The 16,734-nt window shown below is 42.2% G+C and overlaps 1 protein-coding gene across 6 annotated transcripts in view; it reads left to right on the top strand.

Moving 5' to 3' along the window:
* VCAN (versican) overlaps nt 1–16,734 on the top strand; it is a 99,201-nt gene that overhangs the window by 22,676 nt on the left and 59,791 nt on the right. For all 6 annotated transcript variants that reach the window (XM_064405735.1, XM_064405734.1, XM_064405738.1 and 3 more), the window contains exons 4-6: nt 1,312–1,486; nt 2,025–2,152; nt 11,308–11,601. In XM_064405735.1, coding sequence (XP_064261805.1) covers nt 1,312–1,486; nt 2,025–2,152; nt 11,308–11,601 — 597 coding nt within the window. The remainder of the gene's footprint in view (nt 1–1,311; nt 1,487–2,024; nt 2,153–11,307; nt 11,602–16,734) is intronic.

Genomic DNA, 16,734 nt, shown 5'->3' with positions numbered 1-16,734 from the left:
TGCTGAACTGTGAAAGACAGTGGTAATAGGGGGAAATGATTTTGTAAGGTGGGATGGCTGTTTTCTGCCACTTCAGTGCCCTTTGTGGTTTGTTCTGGCTGTTGTCAGATTCAGTGGGAATTGTGTGTGTGTAGAAAACAAAATGTGGCTTCTAGACAGATCCTGCTCTAAACAAAACCATCCTCACACCAGGCCTCCCTCTCCAAAGGCCTGACATGCTCCAGAAGCTGCTGAAATTGTCAAGGTCCTTTTCAGAACCAGAAAAAACCCAAATAAAATCATGCTTTGTTTTGTTTGTGCCTTTTGCGGAGTGTGCAGGAAAATATGGCTATGGAAAATTGACCAAAATCCATATAGTATTAAATGATATATTTGTAGTGATCTTTGATGTGTAGAAAGAGACACCAGGCCCATCATTGCTTAGAAAATCTGCTTCAAAAAACCAGATTTTTGGGGGTATTTTGTCATTACTGGTAGCAGCCACTAGAGGGGGAACATAATTTATACCGTAATATCTCAACTTTTTGTACTATATTTCATTCTGCCCATCTGTTTTCAGCATTGTGACAGCACCTAGGTGAGGAGATGGCTGCAGAAACAATCCAAAATGTGCCAGTGATGGCGTTTTTTGGGTTACAGAGTGGTGATGGTTGTGGAAATAGCCCAAAATGTGTCACTGATGGGGTTTTTGGGTTATAGAGTGGTGATGGCTTCAGAAACAACGAAAAATGTGCCACTGGCAAGGGTTTTTGGGTTTCAGAGTGGTGATGGTTGTGCAAACAACCCAAAAAGTGCCACTAACAGGTTTTTGGGTTTCAGAGTGGTGATGGCTGTGGAAACAACCCAAAATGTGCCACTAACAGGGGGTTTTGGGTTACAGAGTGGTGATGGCTGCAGAAACAACCCAAAATGTGTCACTGATGGGGTTTTTGGGTTACAGAGTGGTGATGGTTGTGGAAACAAACCAAAATATGCCACTAACTGGGGATTTTTGGGTTTTGGAGTGGTGATGACTGTAGAAAGAACCCAAAATGTGCCACTGATGGGGTTTTTTTAAGTTACAGAGTGGTGGTACCTGCAGAAACAACCCAAAATGTGTCACTGATGGGGTTTTTGGGTTATAGAGTGGTGATGGCTTCAGAAACAACCCAGAATGTGTCACTGATGGGCTTTTTGAGTTTCAGAGTGGTGATGGTTGTGGAAATAGCCCAAAAAGTGCCACTGACAGGGATTTTTTGAGTTACAGAGAGGTGGTAGCTGCAGAAACAACCCAAAATGTGCCACTGATGGGGTTTTTTTTTTGCCTTCCAGGTGTTGTGTTTCACTACCGGGCTGCCACGAGCAGGTACACCCTGAATTTCACACAGGCCCACCAGACCTGCCGGGACAACGGCGCCGTCATGGCCAGCCCAGAGCAGCTGAAAGCAGCCTACGAGGATGGCTTTGAGCAGTGTGATGCTGGATGGGTGTCTGACCAGACTGTCAGGTGAGGCTTTCAAAATGCCCCTTCGCGTTTTCACCCGAAATTTCTGTGCCTGGCCTGTGCAGACCTAAACTGTTGTTTTGACATAATTGATGCCTTGGAGAGGCTGCCGAGAGCAGAGGCTGGATAAGATTAAGAGGATAAAGTAGGAATTTATTAAAAGCCTTCAATAGGTGCAGCTTGGGCAGCCAGGAGCCTCCTAGAGGCTGCACCCAAAATGGACAATGGTCAAGAGTTTTTCACACAATTATAAGTTTGGTCCGTTTACATTTCAGGGGTTAATCCTCCAATTCCAGCTTTGGGTAATGAAGTCATTTACCTCCCGTTTGCTCCCCTCAATTCACTTTTGTTTATACTTCCAGGGCCTGAGGCTGTAGGGTGCCCTTGAGTTTCAGGGGATTGTGTTGTCTGACCCAAATGTGAAGACACTAACTAACACTCTATTTGGAGTTTAGAGTTATACCCTAAAGTTGTACAGGATTTGAAAAATAGAAAATATGAAATCCTAAGAGTCATAATGCTAAATTTTCTGCATTTCCAGGTATCCAATTAGACACCCAAGAGTTGGCTGCTTTGGAGATAAGATGGGAAAGAAAGGAGTCAGGACGTACGGGCGCCGCTTCCCTAACGAGACTTACGATGTTTACTGCTACGTGGAGCACATGGAAGGTGAGATGGGTCTGCAGAGCACTGCAAGGCTTAAAAAGTGACTTGGGAGCCTGATGTGGAAGAGCAGAGGGAGAAAATTCCATTTAAAATAGGTTTTGGCTGCTCTGGATCTGAAGGGAATTGCCAAGTGGAGGGAAACTACAGTTTGTGGTCTTGCAGGTCCTAATTAAAGGCTAGTGTGGAGTCTACAGAGAGGCAGTCAGGGTTCAAGCTGCCTATAATTAGAGAAGTAGATCTCACAAAAGTTGATGTTGAAGTGTCTTATTTTTTGAAAGTTATATAAAAGTATTTTCAAATAAATGTATTTAATGTTTGAGAAACTATCTATGCTATATATAAGTATATACAAAGATAGATGTAGGATATATGCTAACTGTATTACAGTTCATAAAATATGTAATTAAGTCTTTTTATATGTGTATGGCATAAAATTAGACAGATATCTTTTTAATAATGGGTCATCTCAGATTCAGAAAGAAACAGATCAGAAAAAACATTATAGTTTCTGGGCCTAGTTTAGTAAAATTATTACAGAGATACTTTGCAACCAGGACTAAAGTCTATTTTCCACTTACTACAGTGTCACAATGCTGTCTGACAGTTTTTTATTCCATGCCAGTTCCATGGTTCCTTTCTAAATAAATCCCTGATAATTCCTAACTAAACATCCTCAGGATGGTCCTTGGCTGTTACACATTTAATTTAGTGCTCTTAAAGTCAGCAAGCAGAACAGTGAATTAGCCTTGGCCCTGAGCAAGCCTGCCTTTGTAGGTGTACATATATTTTTTAAAAGCAACTGCAAAATGCAGGTGCTCAGTGCTTGTTTGTAATCTGTTTTAGATAAGACATAGATGAGGTCATGCAAATTTTTCTCCTGCTGGTGACTTACAGAGATTTTAGTTATTGAAATCAGTAAGTGTTTTATTTCTAGTAGCTGAAGTTCTATCCTAGACAACTTGGAGATTTATGCAATACAAGCAACACAGGTGTTGCAAAGCCTCCAGAAAATATATATGCTTGAGAATTTGTAACTTGAACTTGAAAATTAGGTGACAGAATTTTGGTAGTGCTTTTCATTGTCTTAATTTTAGTTATGTCCCGTTTACATCTGTCAGTGATCAGCACCTGTGGACATCTACAATTCATGACATTTGATCCTCCATCAGTCCTTGATGGGATTGGATTCTGAATCTCCTGGAAATCAATGCTTTTTAATTCAGTTTGTGTCTTTCCCAGCTTAAAAAAAGAAGGTTTAGTCAAAAACCTAATCTGTGTAATTCCTGGGTGAAGAACAATCTCTTGCTCTTTTCCCCCTTCTAGAACAGAGAAGTGTAATTAATACAGAGCAGATTGTCCTGGGTGCATGTGAGCCAGCAGTTTCTCAGGGTCAAAATATATCACTAAACTTTCAGGAATAGAACTTAAGTCAAAACTGAAGCATTTTTCACTGAGGCTGATGGTCTCTGCTTGGAACAACCTGGAACCAGACTGGTGTATGGTTCAAAGAAGCTGCAGTGACTTTGCAGTCCTCATGGACAAAAATGCACAGCTCCTCAATTTCTCATGGACATGAATTGGTTTTTTGTTATAAAATTTAATTTTCCAAGATTTATGACCTGGTTTCCCTCTCGGGATGCATCCACACTTCTGTCCTACTGTTATGGCCTCTCAGCTGGACTGTGGTGACATGATCTGCTTGTATATGAAAAACACCCAGATTTTAACAAATATATAAGGTAGAGCACAGTATTGTAGAGATTTTGGTTCATTATATTGCATTCATTACATTGAACAAGTTTTATGTGTGATTATTATAATAGCTAGCCAAACACACTCCCCAACTTTTCCTTTTTGTTGTTTTGGGTTTTTTTTTGTTTGGTTTGTTTGGGTTCCTTTTGTTTGTTTTGTTTGCTTTATTTCAGTTTGAGTATTTTTGGTTGGTTGTTTGGTTGTCTTGTTTGTTGGTTTTTGTGTGTGTGTGTGAGAGAAATTTTATTATTTTCTCATTCTCTCAGAAGTTTTTTAAATGATCAGGAGTGTGACAACAATTTCTACGACCTCCTGGAGGAGTTTATGGGTACAGGGCATAGAAACAGTGTGGGTAGGTTCTGCTGACATGCAGAGGAGTTAAATCACTCGTCTTGGATGAGTTAAATTACTCTGTTTTGATGATTACTCTGCACATGCTGAGGAAAACACACCGTGCCACATCCTGGTGTAGTGCAGGATAAACCTCAGTGCCTTCGCAGAAAACTCGAGCCTCTGAGCCAGACTCTCTTTTCCAGGTGGGGCCAAGGAGCCAAGGTGGCTTTGTCTGTGTAACAGGAGCAGTTTCTGTTAGGACAGAGGTTAATTTCGAGTGAGGAGGAGCTTGTTAGAAGATACACAGCATCTGTGAGTTTATACTTCAGAGCAACTCACCCGCAGAAATGAAAATTTAGAATGTCAGTGGAGCTATTGGAAAGTTGAACCAAACTAGATTGCTGTGTTGGTGTGAAACTTACAGGTTAAGAGCTAAAATTGTGCCAGATTTCTGAAGGCCCTGTTCACCAAAGGTTGATCCTGCAAGGTGTGACCTTCAGCTTAAGTCATGGCAAAATGAATCCATTTAGGGTGTGCTTAAATACAACTTTTTCCATGTGAATTTTAAATATCTGTGTACCCTGCCCTGCTTCAATGCCAAATCTATTAGACTTGCTTGCACTAAAGAGGTCCTTATTTGGAGGGTCTGTGTCAGTGGAATGACTATTCATGGCACAAGCCTGACTAATGATATCAAAATTTGGGCTATAATGAGGGTGTCACCATGGAAGTCATTGAACACTTATTGGTCTGCTGGCTGCTCTTGGTGTGTTACCCCAGAAGGCCATAAATGGTGGTGGGAATCCTTGCAATACATTTTAAAATAAATGTGCATTGAATTTGCAGTACTAATTTGGGTATTTGCACTGAGGATTTGTAGGAGCAGCTCCATCTCGATTTTATTCCTTTTTGGCTGTGTGGAACCAGGAAGTTAGCCAGAGACATGGATTTCTCCTTAAATCACAAACTATTAGCTTAAATTGAAACCAGTTATCTAGGCTAACTCTTGCCATTTCCTTGTTCTGAGGAAAGCCAGAGAGATTAAAGAGTGCACAATTCTAATTTAAATAGTATGAGTTTTGCTGCAATAGTCAGAAGAATAACTGTGGGAAGGATTGAAAATTTCTGAGCTCCTGGAGATAAAAATGAGAACCTGGAGTCAAACTATCATTAAAAAGGTACTAGGCATGGTGTTTTATTACAAACTGTTTTACATTCCTCATGTTTCATCACTTATTTCAGCGTACCAAGCACAAACAGAAACATTTGGGTACTTTTAGCTGCAGGAAGAGGTTTATGAGTAAAGATTTTAAAGTGATTGAGCGGCAAAGGTTTGGGTGAGGATCCCTTAACGCGTCTCCTGTGGTGTAATCCCTTGGATGGAGGCGGGTGGTGGGTGAGGAAGAGATTGAATTCTTCAGACAAGCAGTGTGTGGTTAATTTTGGCAGCGCTGTGGTGTCCGAGATGGAGATAGAGCCACCACCAAAGCCCAGTGGTGGAGTGAGTTTGTGCTGAGCCAAAGCACAAACCACCCCATCATGATTTTCTCCTGGCCAGAACCCATCACAGCCTTTGTATGCCTGACAAGCCCCCCTCATGTGCAGATGGGGCCCTCGTGCTAGCAGAGTTATTTCTGGGGTGTCTGTGGGGAAGATTGTACAGCCCTCCTTCCATGCACCACCTCCCCCCCACAGTGAGCGCAGGGAAGAAGGATAAAAACCAAAACCAGATGTTCTTGGAATACTTTCCACCTACTCTCATGCGGTTTTGCTGTTGTCATGGAAATTTCTGTGAGAATGATAGTCATAATTGGAGGAGTCTTAGTCTGAAATGTGGCCTCAGGTGAGAAGTTTCTTCTGTGTTTTGGGCAGCTAAATGTCTTCTCTGGGGTCTATTCTGATTCTGGAGCAAGTAGATTAGGTTTCAAAACTGGATATAGAGAAAATAATGTTTTTTCTCTAGTTTAGGGCCTGTGGTAGAATTATGAGCCTTTCCATTAAACTGGACTCTTATCCAGCCTTGGATTGTGTGATATCATGCAGGGTTAGGTTCTCAAGAGGATTCCTGTTCAGCCAAGGGGTCTGCACAGAATAGACTCAAGACATTCAGGAAAGTTTAGTTAAATCATTGCTGCTGTGCATCAAAAGGAGTCAACCAACTTGTTCTCACGTGCAAGAGAAAATGACTTCTTCATCTTGTCCAGCCTTCTGCTTTAAAGTTGAACCAAGCTGCTTAGATGTTTGTGGTTTTCCAGCCCTGCAGAGTGGTTTTGGTAATTAGTGACTTTGTTAAGGACTCCTCTTTATTACCCTGGTGTGTCAGAAAACCAGCCCTGAGCAGCAAAGAAAGAGAGGAAGGGCATGAGGATGTTTGTGGTCCTGAAGACACAAGGGTAAATGTTGTAGTCCTCAAAGTGGTCATGGTACTCCTGCTTCTTTGCACACTTGACCGTGTCCTAGGAATGAAGTTTTGAACAGATCCCACATTTTTGAGGAAAAGAAAGTTGTGGTGGCAGTGCCACATGGTTGCCTGGCTTTGACATGGTGAGGAATGCCACATGGCTGGCTGTGTCCAGGTGAGGAGCAGAAACCACAGGTTACAGGTGCAGGTGAGAAAATGCCCTCAGAATGCTCTTTATAGCATCAGAAAAAATGACATTTTGCCACTCTTAGCCAGCTTTTGTCTCTGACCCAGGGTTTTGCCTCTACCCAGCTGTAGTCACAGAATCCAGGAGATCTAACACTCCCAAAGGACACCTCTGCTTGATGAACTTGATTGGTTCTAACTCTCAGAAACAAATGAATAAATGAATAGGTTGGAGTTCACCACAGGCCCATTATGCTAAAAAAAAAGGAAAAAAAAAAAAAGAAAAAGTGAGCTCCCAAATTCTTAGTGGGAGATAGCGTTTCTTCTCAAACAAAACTACTAAAGAGGAGCTAAAATGAAAAGGCATTGGAAAGTTTTTTACTTGGCTGTATTTTTGTTTTCCAGAGGGTTTTTTGGAGGATTTTTTTTTAATTGTGAGAGTTAAGCATTTCCTTCTATGGGAATGATTAACTTTTCATACAATTAATGTCCCTCTGCATTTTCTAACGCCTGGCTTTGGATGACTGTGAAGGTTGTAGAATCTGAGCACCTGACCACAAGGTAAAGCTTGTGAGCACCAAATTCTGGATGGGACAGTAATGATTACAGAATCATAGAATCATTAAGGCTGGGTAAGAAGAATTTTGAGATCATTAAGTCCAAACAACAACCCAGCACCACTACTTTAGTCAACACAGGTTGTGTGTTGACCCCTGGCTTTGGTTCTAGCCTGCACTTCTTCCCACCTTGCTTTTAAGTTGTGTGATTCATGATATTCACATCCACCAGTGTGCCCAGCTCAACCAGACATCTCCTGAGGGGAGCAAGTGAATCAAAGCAATGAAACTTGCTATAAAACCAGCTGATAAGATTTAAAACACTGATTCTTGTGGAACTTAAACTTTTTCCTCAGGGACTGCAGGTGAGCCGGCTTTTGTCTTCAAGAGAAAAATCTGACTTTTTCATCTGCCCTGATATTTTGTAAAGAGATGGAAAAAGCCTGACTTTCATCAGGTATCTCTTTTGACCAAGCAAAACAAACACATGTAAGGGGAAAATCCTGGGGATTCTTGGAGTGCAGTGACCGCTGAGGCTGCTCCATCAGCCCGAGGCTTGGTTTGGAACAGGAGCCAGCAATAACACACATTACATTATTGTCTGCAGCCTAAACACTGTCACGTTCTCCACCCCACCCCCTGGTACTGCAGAACCAGTTTTTCTTCATCTGCTGGCCTAAGCCCTGGGCTTTGCCTCCACAGTATTGCTGAGTTACTCAGAGTGTGCTCCAGCTATAAAAACAGTGCATATGTGGCTGTTTAACACACACAGAATTGAATTTGCCCTGCCTGGTGTTGGTGGCTATGTCATTTGTTTGTCAAGCAGATGAGTTTTCCCTCTTAATTTCCTTGTTTCCAGGGTTTTGGCTGGGAAATTGAGGGGCTTCCAGTCATCTTAATAAAAACACTGTAAGAGTGTGGTGGGATCTGTCCTCCTGTAAAATATGGAAGCTGTTGTGCTTTCAAAAACAGGAGTTAATTGCGGAGACTGCATGGATAAATACATTTCATTAACTTCAGAATTACTTTTCTGGCTTTTTAGAAGAAGATTCTGTGCAAGGCTTGAGTCCTTTTTTCTTTGATACTTTGAAGGAGTCAGGATGTTTCAGCCACATGGTAGAAGTGAAGGAGATCAAGAAACCCCAGGAAAACCCCCATATTTTAACTTTTTTTGTAAGGCAGTTTGAGAAGCTTGCAGAAGCAGAACAGACTTTCAAGTGTTTCTGGATGCACATATCAAGCAAGACCTTTATTAAACTCTTTCTTTGTTTTTCACATTTCATCTCAAAAATTATTAAGCGCATTAAGTGCACATTTAATCACAGAGAATTTTAATCTATTTTCAAACTGGAGAGACCAATTGAGGAGTCATAGCTCCAAATTTACTGCTATTTGCAATATGACTTTTGCCCATTACTTGATTTTTTAAAAATAACAATTGTGGAATCATAGAAAAATGCTCTCTAACTAGAGCAGTTACAAGATGATATGTTTTAACATCTCTTCCCTTTATCTTATCACTAGCATTCCTGCAATAAATGCACATTTACTTGCTATATGATAGAATTTTGCTGGTTGCCCTGCTGCCTTTTTGCCCTCTTTGTGAGGTTATTGTCACAAATTCTTGAATATACCAATTAGGTGTCAAATACTTTTAATTTCACTTATTGAATTGTTTTGGTTAAAATGGGGTTTTCCTTAAATATGCGCTGGTTTTCTTTTCTTTTTTTTTTTTTTTAAATTGTGTTGGTTTGGTTTGGTTTTCTTTTGTAAAACAATCCTTGACAAAGATGGTGTTTTTTTGACTGCAGCTGATTTTAACAGATGAACAAAATAAGCCCATGTGGAGTTAGTAGAATATATTCAGTGCAGAGAAAGGTATGACACTCATCTTTTAAGTGTGCAGGATTATCACTGTTGCAGACACAGGCACACTCCAAGGCAAACTTGAGGCAGACTTCTGCCTAGAAAGTGCAGCTTGGGTAAGTCAGTTCTCTGCAAAGTGACCTCTCTTAAAGAAGAACCCTGCATGCTGAAATCTTACACCAAGACTTAACCCCTCACTAAGTTTCTCTGTCTTAACTTGAGTGCAGATGACAGCTCAGAGGAATACATAGCGCTAACTTTTAATGATGTGGTGTACAAGCTCCATTTGGAGTTAGTGATCCAAATCACCTGATGGAAAAATTGCATTTCTAGTAATCTTGCACTGTTTACCCATTTTCATTCTATAGTTTATCTCATAACAAGTGTTGTGGGGTTGTCTGCAATTATTTTTTTTTTAACAGAAGTCACACAAATTCATTGTTCCTCTTCACTTTTCTCACTCATCTAAATGGAATGATATCTGCTGTATAATTGCAATTAAATTGCATTTTAACTACAAATTTTCATATACATCATGGCTGCTGTGAGAGGATCAGTGAACAGCTCTCAGAGCAGAGAGGGCTGCTCTGGAGAGGCCTTTCTTTGCTCCCCTAATTCATCGTACTGCTTTTGGGACAGGACTGTGGGATAACTGCACCCATCACTGTGCAGGACATGGCAGCAGAACTGCCAGGCAGATGCAGAAGGATGTAACAGAAAAAATGCTCATTTTCTGTGTGGTCTGAGGAGCTGAATGAGCCATTCTGGACGAATGGCTTTTTGCTTCCCTTATCTGTCCCTCTACCTCCAAGGAGCTGCACACAAAGCAAGTTACACTATGGGATTGGTGCTACAGCTGTAATAACAAATCAGAGCCCCTACCTAGGAGGAAAGAGAAGGCTGGCACCTTGCCTCCTTTCACACTTGCATTCCTTTCAGGCCCCAAACAAGCGTAATATTGATGTGAATGAAACTGCTCGGGGTGATGTAGTTTCTGTCTGCATTTTTCTGTGCTCCCTTCAGACCTGTGCAAGGGTAAGACAGATTGGCTGGCGTGGAAAAGCAGTGCTTTTCTGCAACAGTGGCTGCTGTGTCCTGGCCTGCTGTGGCTGAGGGAGGCATTGCTGCCTTGCAACAAATATTTTGATTTTGCCCTGCCGGTTTGTACACCAGCATCTCATTTTAGGTCTGGCTGGTTTCATCTGAAGTGTAAGCAAAAACTGGAAAAGGGTCAGTTTATTGCTTCATTCCCAGGACATGAACATGAGAGGCTTGACTTTTCTTTAGAGTGTTTGTGTGAATGTGGCAACCAAGACAACTGCACGATGGTGGTTTACCTTGGAAGCACAATATTAGATGTGCTCTTTGCTTTGTTTTAGTGTCCAACTGGATGGCTGTTCCTTACAAACTGTTATTCCTTGGAAGCTGAACTATGCTATCAACATTGTAGACTAATTCAGCTTCTCCACACAAAGAGGGCTTTGTGCATGCAACATGTCTTGTGCATTTCCTCACCTTTGTTTCCAAATTTCCATCAGTCTTTCCTCTTGGACAAGAGGAAGACTGATGGAAATCCAACATTAGAGGCTGCTCTAGAGCAGCCAGTGAAGAATATTTCCTGTTTTTTGATTGTTTGAAGTGAGGTTCCAGCAATGCCTAAAAGTACCAGGTAGGAGGCTTGCAGAGATAGAATATTTGCTTTATGGGAAAAGTGAATTGTGATGGACTGGATTTAATTAACTCAGTTGAGCTGCAAATTCTACTCTAACAGGGTCACAGTAGAGCCTCAGGGCTTACTAGAGACCAAGGAAGGGACTCACTGTCCAGCCACAGTGTACTTCATGGCATAAAATTTGCTTATAAATGCTCATGCTTTGTGGCAGTTTAACTTTCAAATTCGGCCCTGGAACATTTGGTTTACAGATATCTGATTATTTTTCTCTTAAAGAAAAAACACTCATGTTTTGGGAAGAAATCCCCAGCCTTGCAGGACTCTGGAACTGACTGATGGTGGAACATGCTACTCAGCCTTTGCTCCTTTTTCTTTTTGTTTCCTCCTGCAGACGAAGTGGTCCACGTCTCATCCCCCCAGAAGTTCACCTTCGAGGAAGCCAGGGAGCTGTGTGAGGAGCGAGGCGGTGTCCTGGCTTCCGTGGGGAACCTCTATGTGGCCTGGAGGAACGGCTTTGACCAGTGTGACTACGGGTGGCTGGCGGACGGCAGCGTCCGCTACCCGGCCTCTGTGGCGCGGCCCCAGTGCGGTGGGGGTTTGCTTGGGGTGAGGACCCTGTATCGCTATGAGAACCAGACAGGCTTCCCTTACCCCGATAGCAAGTTTGATGCCTACTGCTATGAACGTAAGCATTTGTTGTTTTTCTTTTCTGGGGTGGTGGTTTGCAGCCTGCTTGCCGCAAGGAGCGGGTCCTTTATCGCGCGCTTTGTGTCGGTTCTTGCGGCGCACGCGGGTTTTTAGAAACTAAAACATTGTTGTCTTAAAGTAACATTGCCAGTGTCTTAAAGTAACATTGGCAGGTGAAGACAGGCAGAGTTTCAAGGTAAGATTTCAGCCTGAGCAGTGTTTTGACTGTGAGTCTGTGGGTGCTCTGTGTTTTGGTGCCTGAGCACACCTTGGTATCTTTGTGTCTTGTCAAGGACAGACATTCAAAGATCACCTGGGCATGTCACCTCCTCCAGGTGACTCTGCCTTGGCAGGGGGCTGGACTAGATGTTCTCCAGAGGTCCTTTCCAACTACATTTATTCTGTGGTTCTGTGATAAATGTCCTAAAGTTCAACAGTGGATATTCTCTGTCTGATGATTGGCAGCAAGAGAAGCTGTTCACGGGCTGTGAACAAGGCTGGCCACTTTCAGGTCTCTCAGGTGCCAGTAATTTGGGGGCTATCTCTGGATCCTAGGCACGTTGTCCCATCACTTTCTTTCTCTTTCTTACTCAGTGTTTCATGGGCCGGTGGGTGGTCTAAATCGCCTTTCTTACTGCTGCTTGTTTCCCTCCTGGTATTTTCACAGGCACTTCAAGCGCTTGCCACATTCACATGGTAGACTTCACCAATCTAAACCAGATGTCCTCCACACCCGTCAGCCTTCTTTTGGGGTCAAATATTGCCCTGTAAGCTCATCTATCTTCAGTGCCAGCCACTTGGCTGCGTTATGGTGCAACCTCTCCTTGAATAGGTTCCTGTTCCACCAAAAGGTTCTCCAGCTTCACAGCTGAATATCCTGCTTCCCTGAGACTTGCAGCCTCAGCACAAGGGGGTTGGACAGCTCAGCTGTTTCCCTGTAGGCCTCTCTGTCCAAGGAAGTTCCTTGTTGAAAATAGCATGACTGACATTAACGTTGTGTTGAGTTAAAAGTTCAGAACTTGGTCATTAACTATGAATATTTAGGTTTTTTGGACTCAGTCCAGTGACTGTAACTCAGAACTACTTGAAATGTGCAGTTTGTACTGTCCCCATTTTTGTGGATAATGAACTTACTGCAGCTGCAGCTCAGGCACTGAAGACCCATTTATGAGCAAATCTTACTCTTTGAGAACAAATCCCGACATCTGCTGCAACATTATGGTCTGGCTGTTCTCAGACACTGTTGGTTTGTTGTTTTAATTTTCCTTTATAGTTTGTGGGTATGATGTTCCAAAACTTTGCATGTGGAAATAGTCCTAATGGAACTGGTTACAGGAAAAAGGACTTAAGTTCAGGAGTCTGTGCTCTAATCTGCAGAGCAGCATTTTGTCATATCACTCCTTCTGTTCCTACTCCAAATTGTTTATGACCTGTTTAAAGTGTTGTGGATAAAAAAGACTTTAATGAGGGTGTATTTCATAAGTCCCTCTAAAAGACTGGGGTAAGAACTGAACATTTTGCCTGTAATCTAGTCTTTAGTTAGGACAAATTCCAACCTGCTGTTTGTTTTTGTGAATTTTGCCGCTTTCAAGCAAGATGTGCCTTTACAATGTTCTTTCCAGAAGTTTTAGTTAGCACAGTTTGTGGTAACATACCATTTGTTCTAAAAGTGACCTTGGTAGATATTGGGTTGTTGCCTTTTATATAAAAAGTTTTCCTGAGAAGTCTTGCCCTTGGTATATAAAGAATAAATATTTCATCACTTTGCAACCCAAGAATAGGCAGTTCAGGACTATCAAAGTTTTTACAAGAGAAAATAAGACTAAACAGAACCAAAACAATTTGGTAGAGACTGAACGGCTCTCCAGCACTTTTAATTACAAACAACAGAATATCAGAATTAATTAAACACTGCTGGCTGGAGGACTCAGGTTTTGCCAGATGCATCTGCCTTTGTGTAGGGAAATGCAGGGGTGTCATGCTCTACCCTCCTTCAGGGTGCCACAAATTTCAGAAGTTACTGAAAGCTCTCTCTCCCTCTCAGAAGGTGCTTGGGATCTCACAGGAACCAGCTGTGACTCCTCACTGCTTTTGCTAAAAGATTTATGCAAGTGGTGAGTAATGAGACTCCCTGCCCAGCATCTTGGTCCTCCACATCTCAAGCAGCTGCCTGGTGCAGTGGCTTTGGAGTGAGTCACTCTCTCCCACTGGGGCCTTGGAGCCAGTCCCTTCTTTGGGGCAGAAAAAGGGAGAGGATTAAAAAAAAAAATGCTCTGCATGAGAGCAGAAGGCTTGAATTTAAGCCTTTTGTTTCAATCTGTCCTTTGTCTGGAAGTTTCTTCCGACATTTCCCATTATCTCAGTTTCAGAGTTTCAGTCCACCACAAAATCTGTTGTCCCCCAGCTCTGCCTGTGCTGGGGTTGGCATTAAGCTCTCACACAGTGAATCCCACAGTGCCTGACAACAAAACTTTCCTGCCCAGGACCTGGGCTCTCAGTGTAACACAGCTCTCACTGTGTGTCTCCCTCCTCACCTGGACATGCAGCCACACCACAGCACCTCTGTGCTTATTCAAGCTTTTCCAGTCTTCACAAACTGTGCATTTGAGAAAGGAGAGATCTCCTCCTTCATCCTGCTCAGTCTCCCCATTCCTGTTTCGTGATTATGAGTCTCTCTGCTGGAAAGTCTCAAAATGTTAATTTTAATTTGTGGTTTTAAGAAACCTCAATCCGTATTTCGGGCATTTTGCTTGCTTTTAAAGAGGAATCATATTTATTGAAATACATGAAAAGCACAGGGAGTAAATTCAATTTTAAAATTATATTCACTAGTTTCAGTAGAGCAGCCAACCTGGACAGCTTTTAAAGTACAGTTAAGTTCAGGATTTTAACTTCATCAATGTTATGGGTACAAAATTACATTGTATGAAGTGTCTGACTTTATGAAAATAAGAGTGGCCCAGACTAATAATACATGATTTAAAATCTAAAAGCCTTGTTAAAAACCCTGAAACTTTCTCCCCTTTGATCACAAGTGCTTTTCACTCTTCAAAAACCACATGGGTCTAAGTTTCTGAAACATTATCTGTGTGTTTCATTTCATACCTCCAAGGCTTTTGCCAGACCTTTTCTTTCTTCTTCTTTTTTTTTTTTTTTTTCCTCTGAGAGATACCTAATCATGTATCTGATGGGCCTGAAAAGGTTTCAGGTTAGACACATGATTAAGTACTTGCAGCTCCTTGGAGGCCATCATCAGAGGGAAAGTTTTTCAACTGTTAACATATAGGACTTATATTAACATGTTTAAATAAAAAAAAAATAGAACAGCTGTTGTTGAACACTTATGCTAATTTGTAAGACATGAAAACATTTCATCATTAAGAAAATTGTAAGTATCATTTCAATAATTTAAAATATATCTTTTTAATAGATGTATATGTAATGATTAATTCTTTCAGAGAGCTATAGGGGATTTACTTAATCCTGTACTTCAGCCTCTCAGTCTCTCCAGGCCTAATTCACTGGAATTTGGTAGAAATACTGTCACAGACTTCAGCTGATTTTGGATGGGCCTTTTTATACCACAGCACCTGTAGAACAAATTGCATTCCAAAAATGCATTAATCAAAATGTATTCAGGTTTTTAGCTCTCATACCTGCAACAAAGCTGAACTTGATGAGCTCTGTACATAGAGGTAGTTGGATTTTTTGAAACATAAATCCCCTTTTTGCTGAGAAACATTGATTTATTAAAACTGAATTCTTTCATAGACCTGTATTGGTTTTGGCGAATCTTTCAGCAAAACATTTTTTACTTTGACTCAAAACATGTGTTGACTGTTTCACTCTGGATTTGCCCATTCTCTTTCCCATTTTCCTCTCTCATTTTAACTTTGTTTCATGCACCTTTATTGCTTCTCTTTTGTTACACCACTTTGGTTTGGCATCGCGGCTTAATTTTAGCTGGAGATTGGAAAATTCCAGTTCTGGGATGGTGTTGCTGTGTGTGTTCTTCAGGAATGGCTTTGATTGTTCCAATATAGCCCCGTCAAGAGCAGATCCAAGTCTGCCACTTGCTTTGATGCTTCATCCATCCACAGCTCAAAATCACAGCTCTGTTTTGTAGCAGAAATATAGGAAATTGTGGCCTCCACAGGGCTTTGAGGCATCCTCCAGCACGAGCCACCTCGATGGCAGGCTGAGCCTCAGGGAAGCATCCACAGTGCTCCTCTGTGGATAGGAAGGATAAAGGAAGGAGGAAGGATAAAGGCTGCTAAGCACGGCTCGAAAGCTGGCAGGAGAAACGCTGTCTTCCCCTTCTGCTGCATGTGACTTAGCTTGGAAAACCTCAAATAGCTGGGCAGCTCTGTCCTTCTCCACAGCAACCGCCGGTAGCTGCGTGTCCCAGCTATTTCCTGGATGAGGGAATTATTTCCAGCCTGATGTCAGGGGCTGTGCTATGGGAGATCTGTGGATTTCTGATCAGTTTGGGAGCGGACGCAGAATAAGGAAGACATCGGGCGTGGCGATGCACGAGGAGCAGAATTGCCAATCTGAAAGGGAAAAAAACCTCCAAAAAGGAATTTTTCTCTGAAGAAGCGCAGCACAGTGCTGGGCATAATAAACACAGTATGCTCCAACATTTCAGAGTCCAGTATCAGAATGGGGAAATGCCCTTGGGCAGAAGAGGATCCTGAAGTCAGGGCACTGACCACAGCCTGTGCAGGGTTTGCTGGCTCTGCTCAGGCTGCCTCTCTGTGAAGCTGTGCAAAGAGATTGCCCCCAGACAACCATTCTCCAGCCTTTTATTATTTTCCTAGGAAAGTGGATTTATGTTCTTCTCTCAGATGTGCCATTTATCAATTACCCTGGTAATTTCTTGGCCCAAGTGTGGCTGTAGTAAACCCCTGCCTCTCTCTGCTGGGCTCATGGTGAGCAACACACCAACAGCTCCTTGCAGCTTCCTCACCCCACTCTTCCTCAGGGGTTTGAGAGGTCAGTTGGACCATGCTGAAAACTGCAAGAAGACCTCAATTCACTCCAAACCAGCCTGTGCTGTTCATCTCAGCAGTGTCTCACCCTGAGAAGGAAGTGGTGGCTGGGTGCAGCTCAACCTTTTTAAATGCTGCAT

This window comes from Passer domesticus, chromosome Z (assembly GCF_036417665.1).
Source record: "Passer domesticus isolate bPasDom1 chromosome Z, bPasDom1.hap1, whole genome shotgun sequence".
Classification (NCBI taxonomy): domain Eukaryota; kingdom Metazoa; phylum Chordata; class Aves; order Passeriformes; family Passeridae; genus Passer; species Passer domesticus.
Note: the sequence above shows the minus strand (reverse complement) of the source record. Positions and strands in the feature narration are given on the sequence as shown.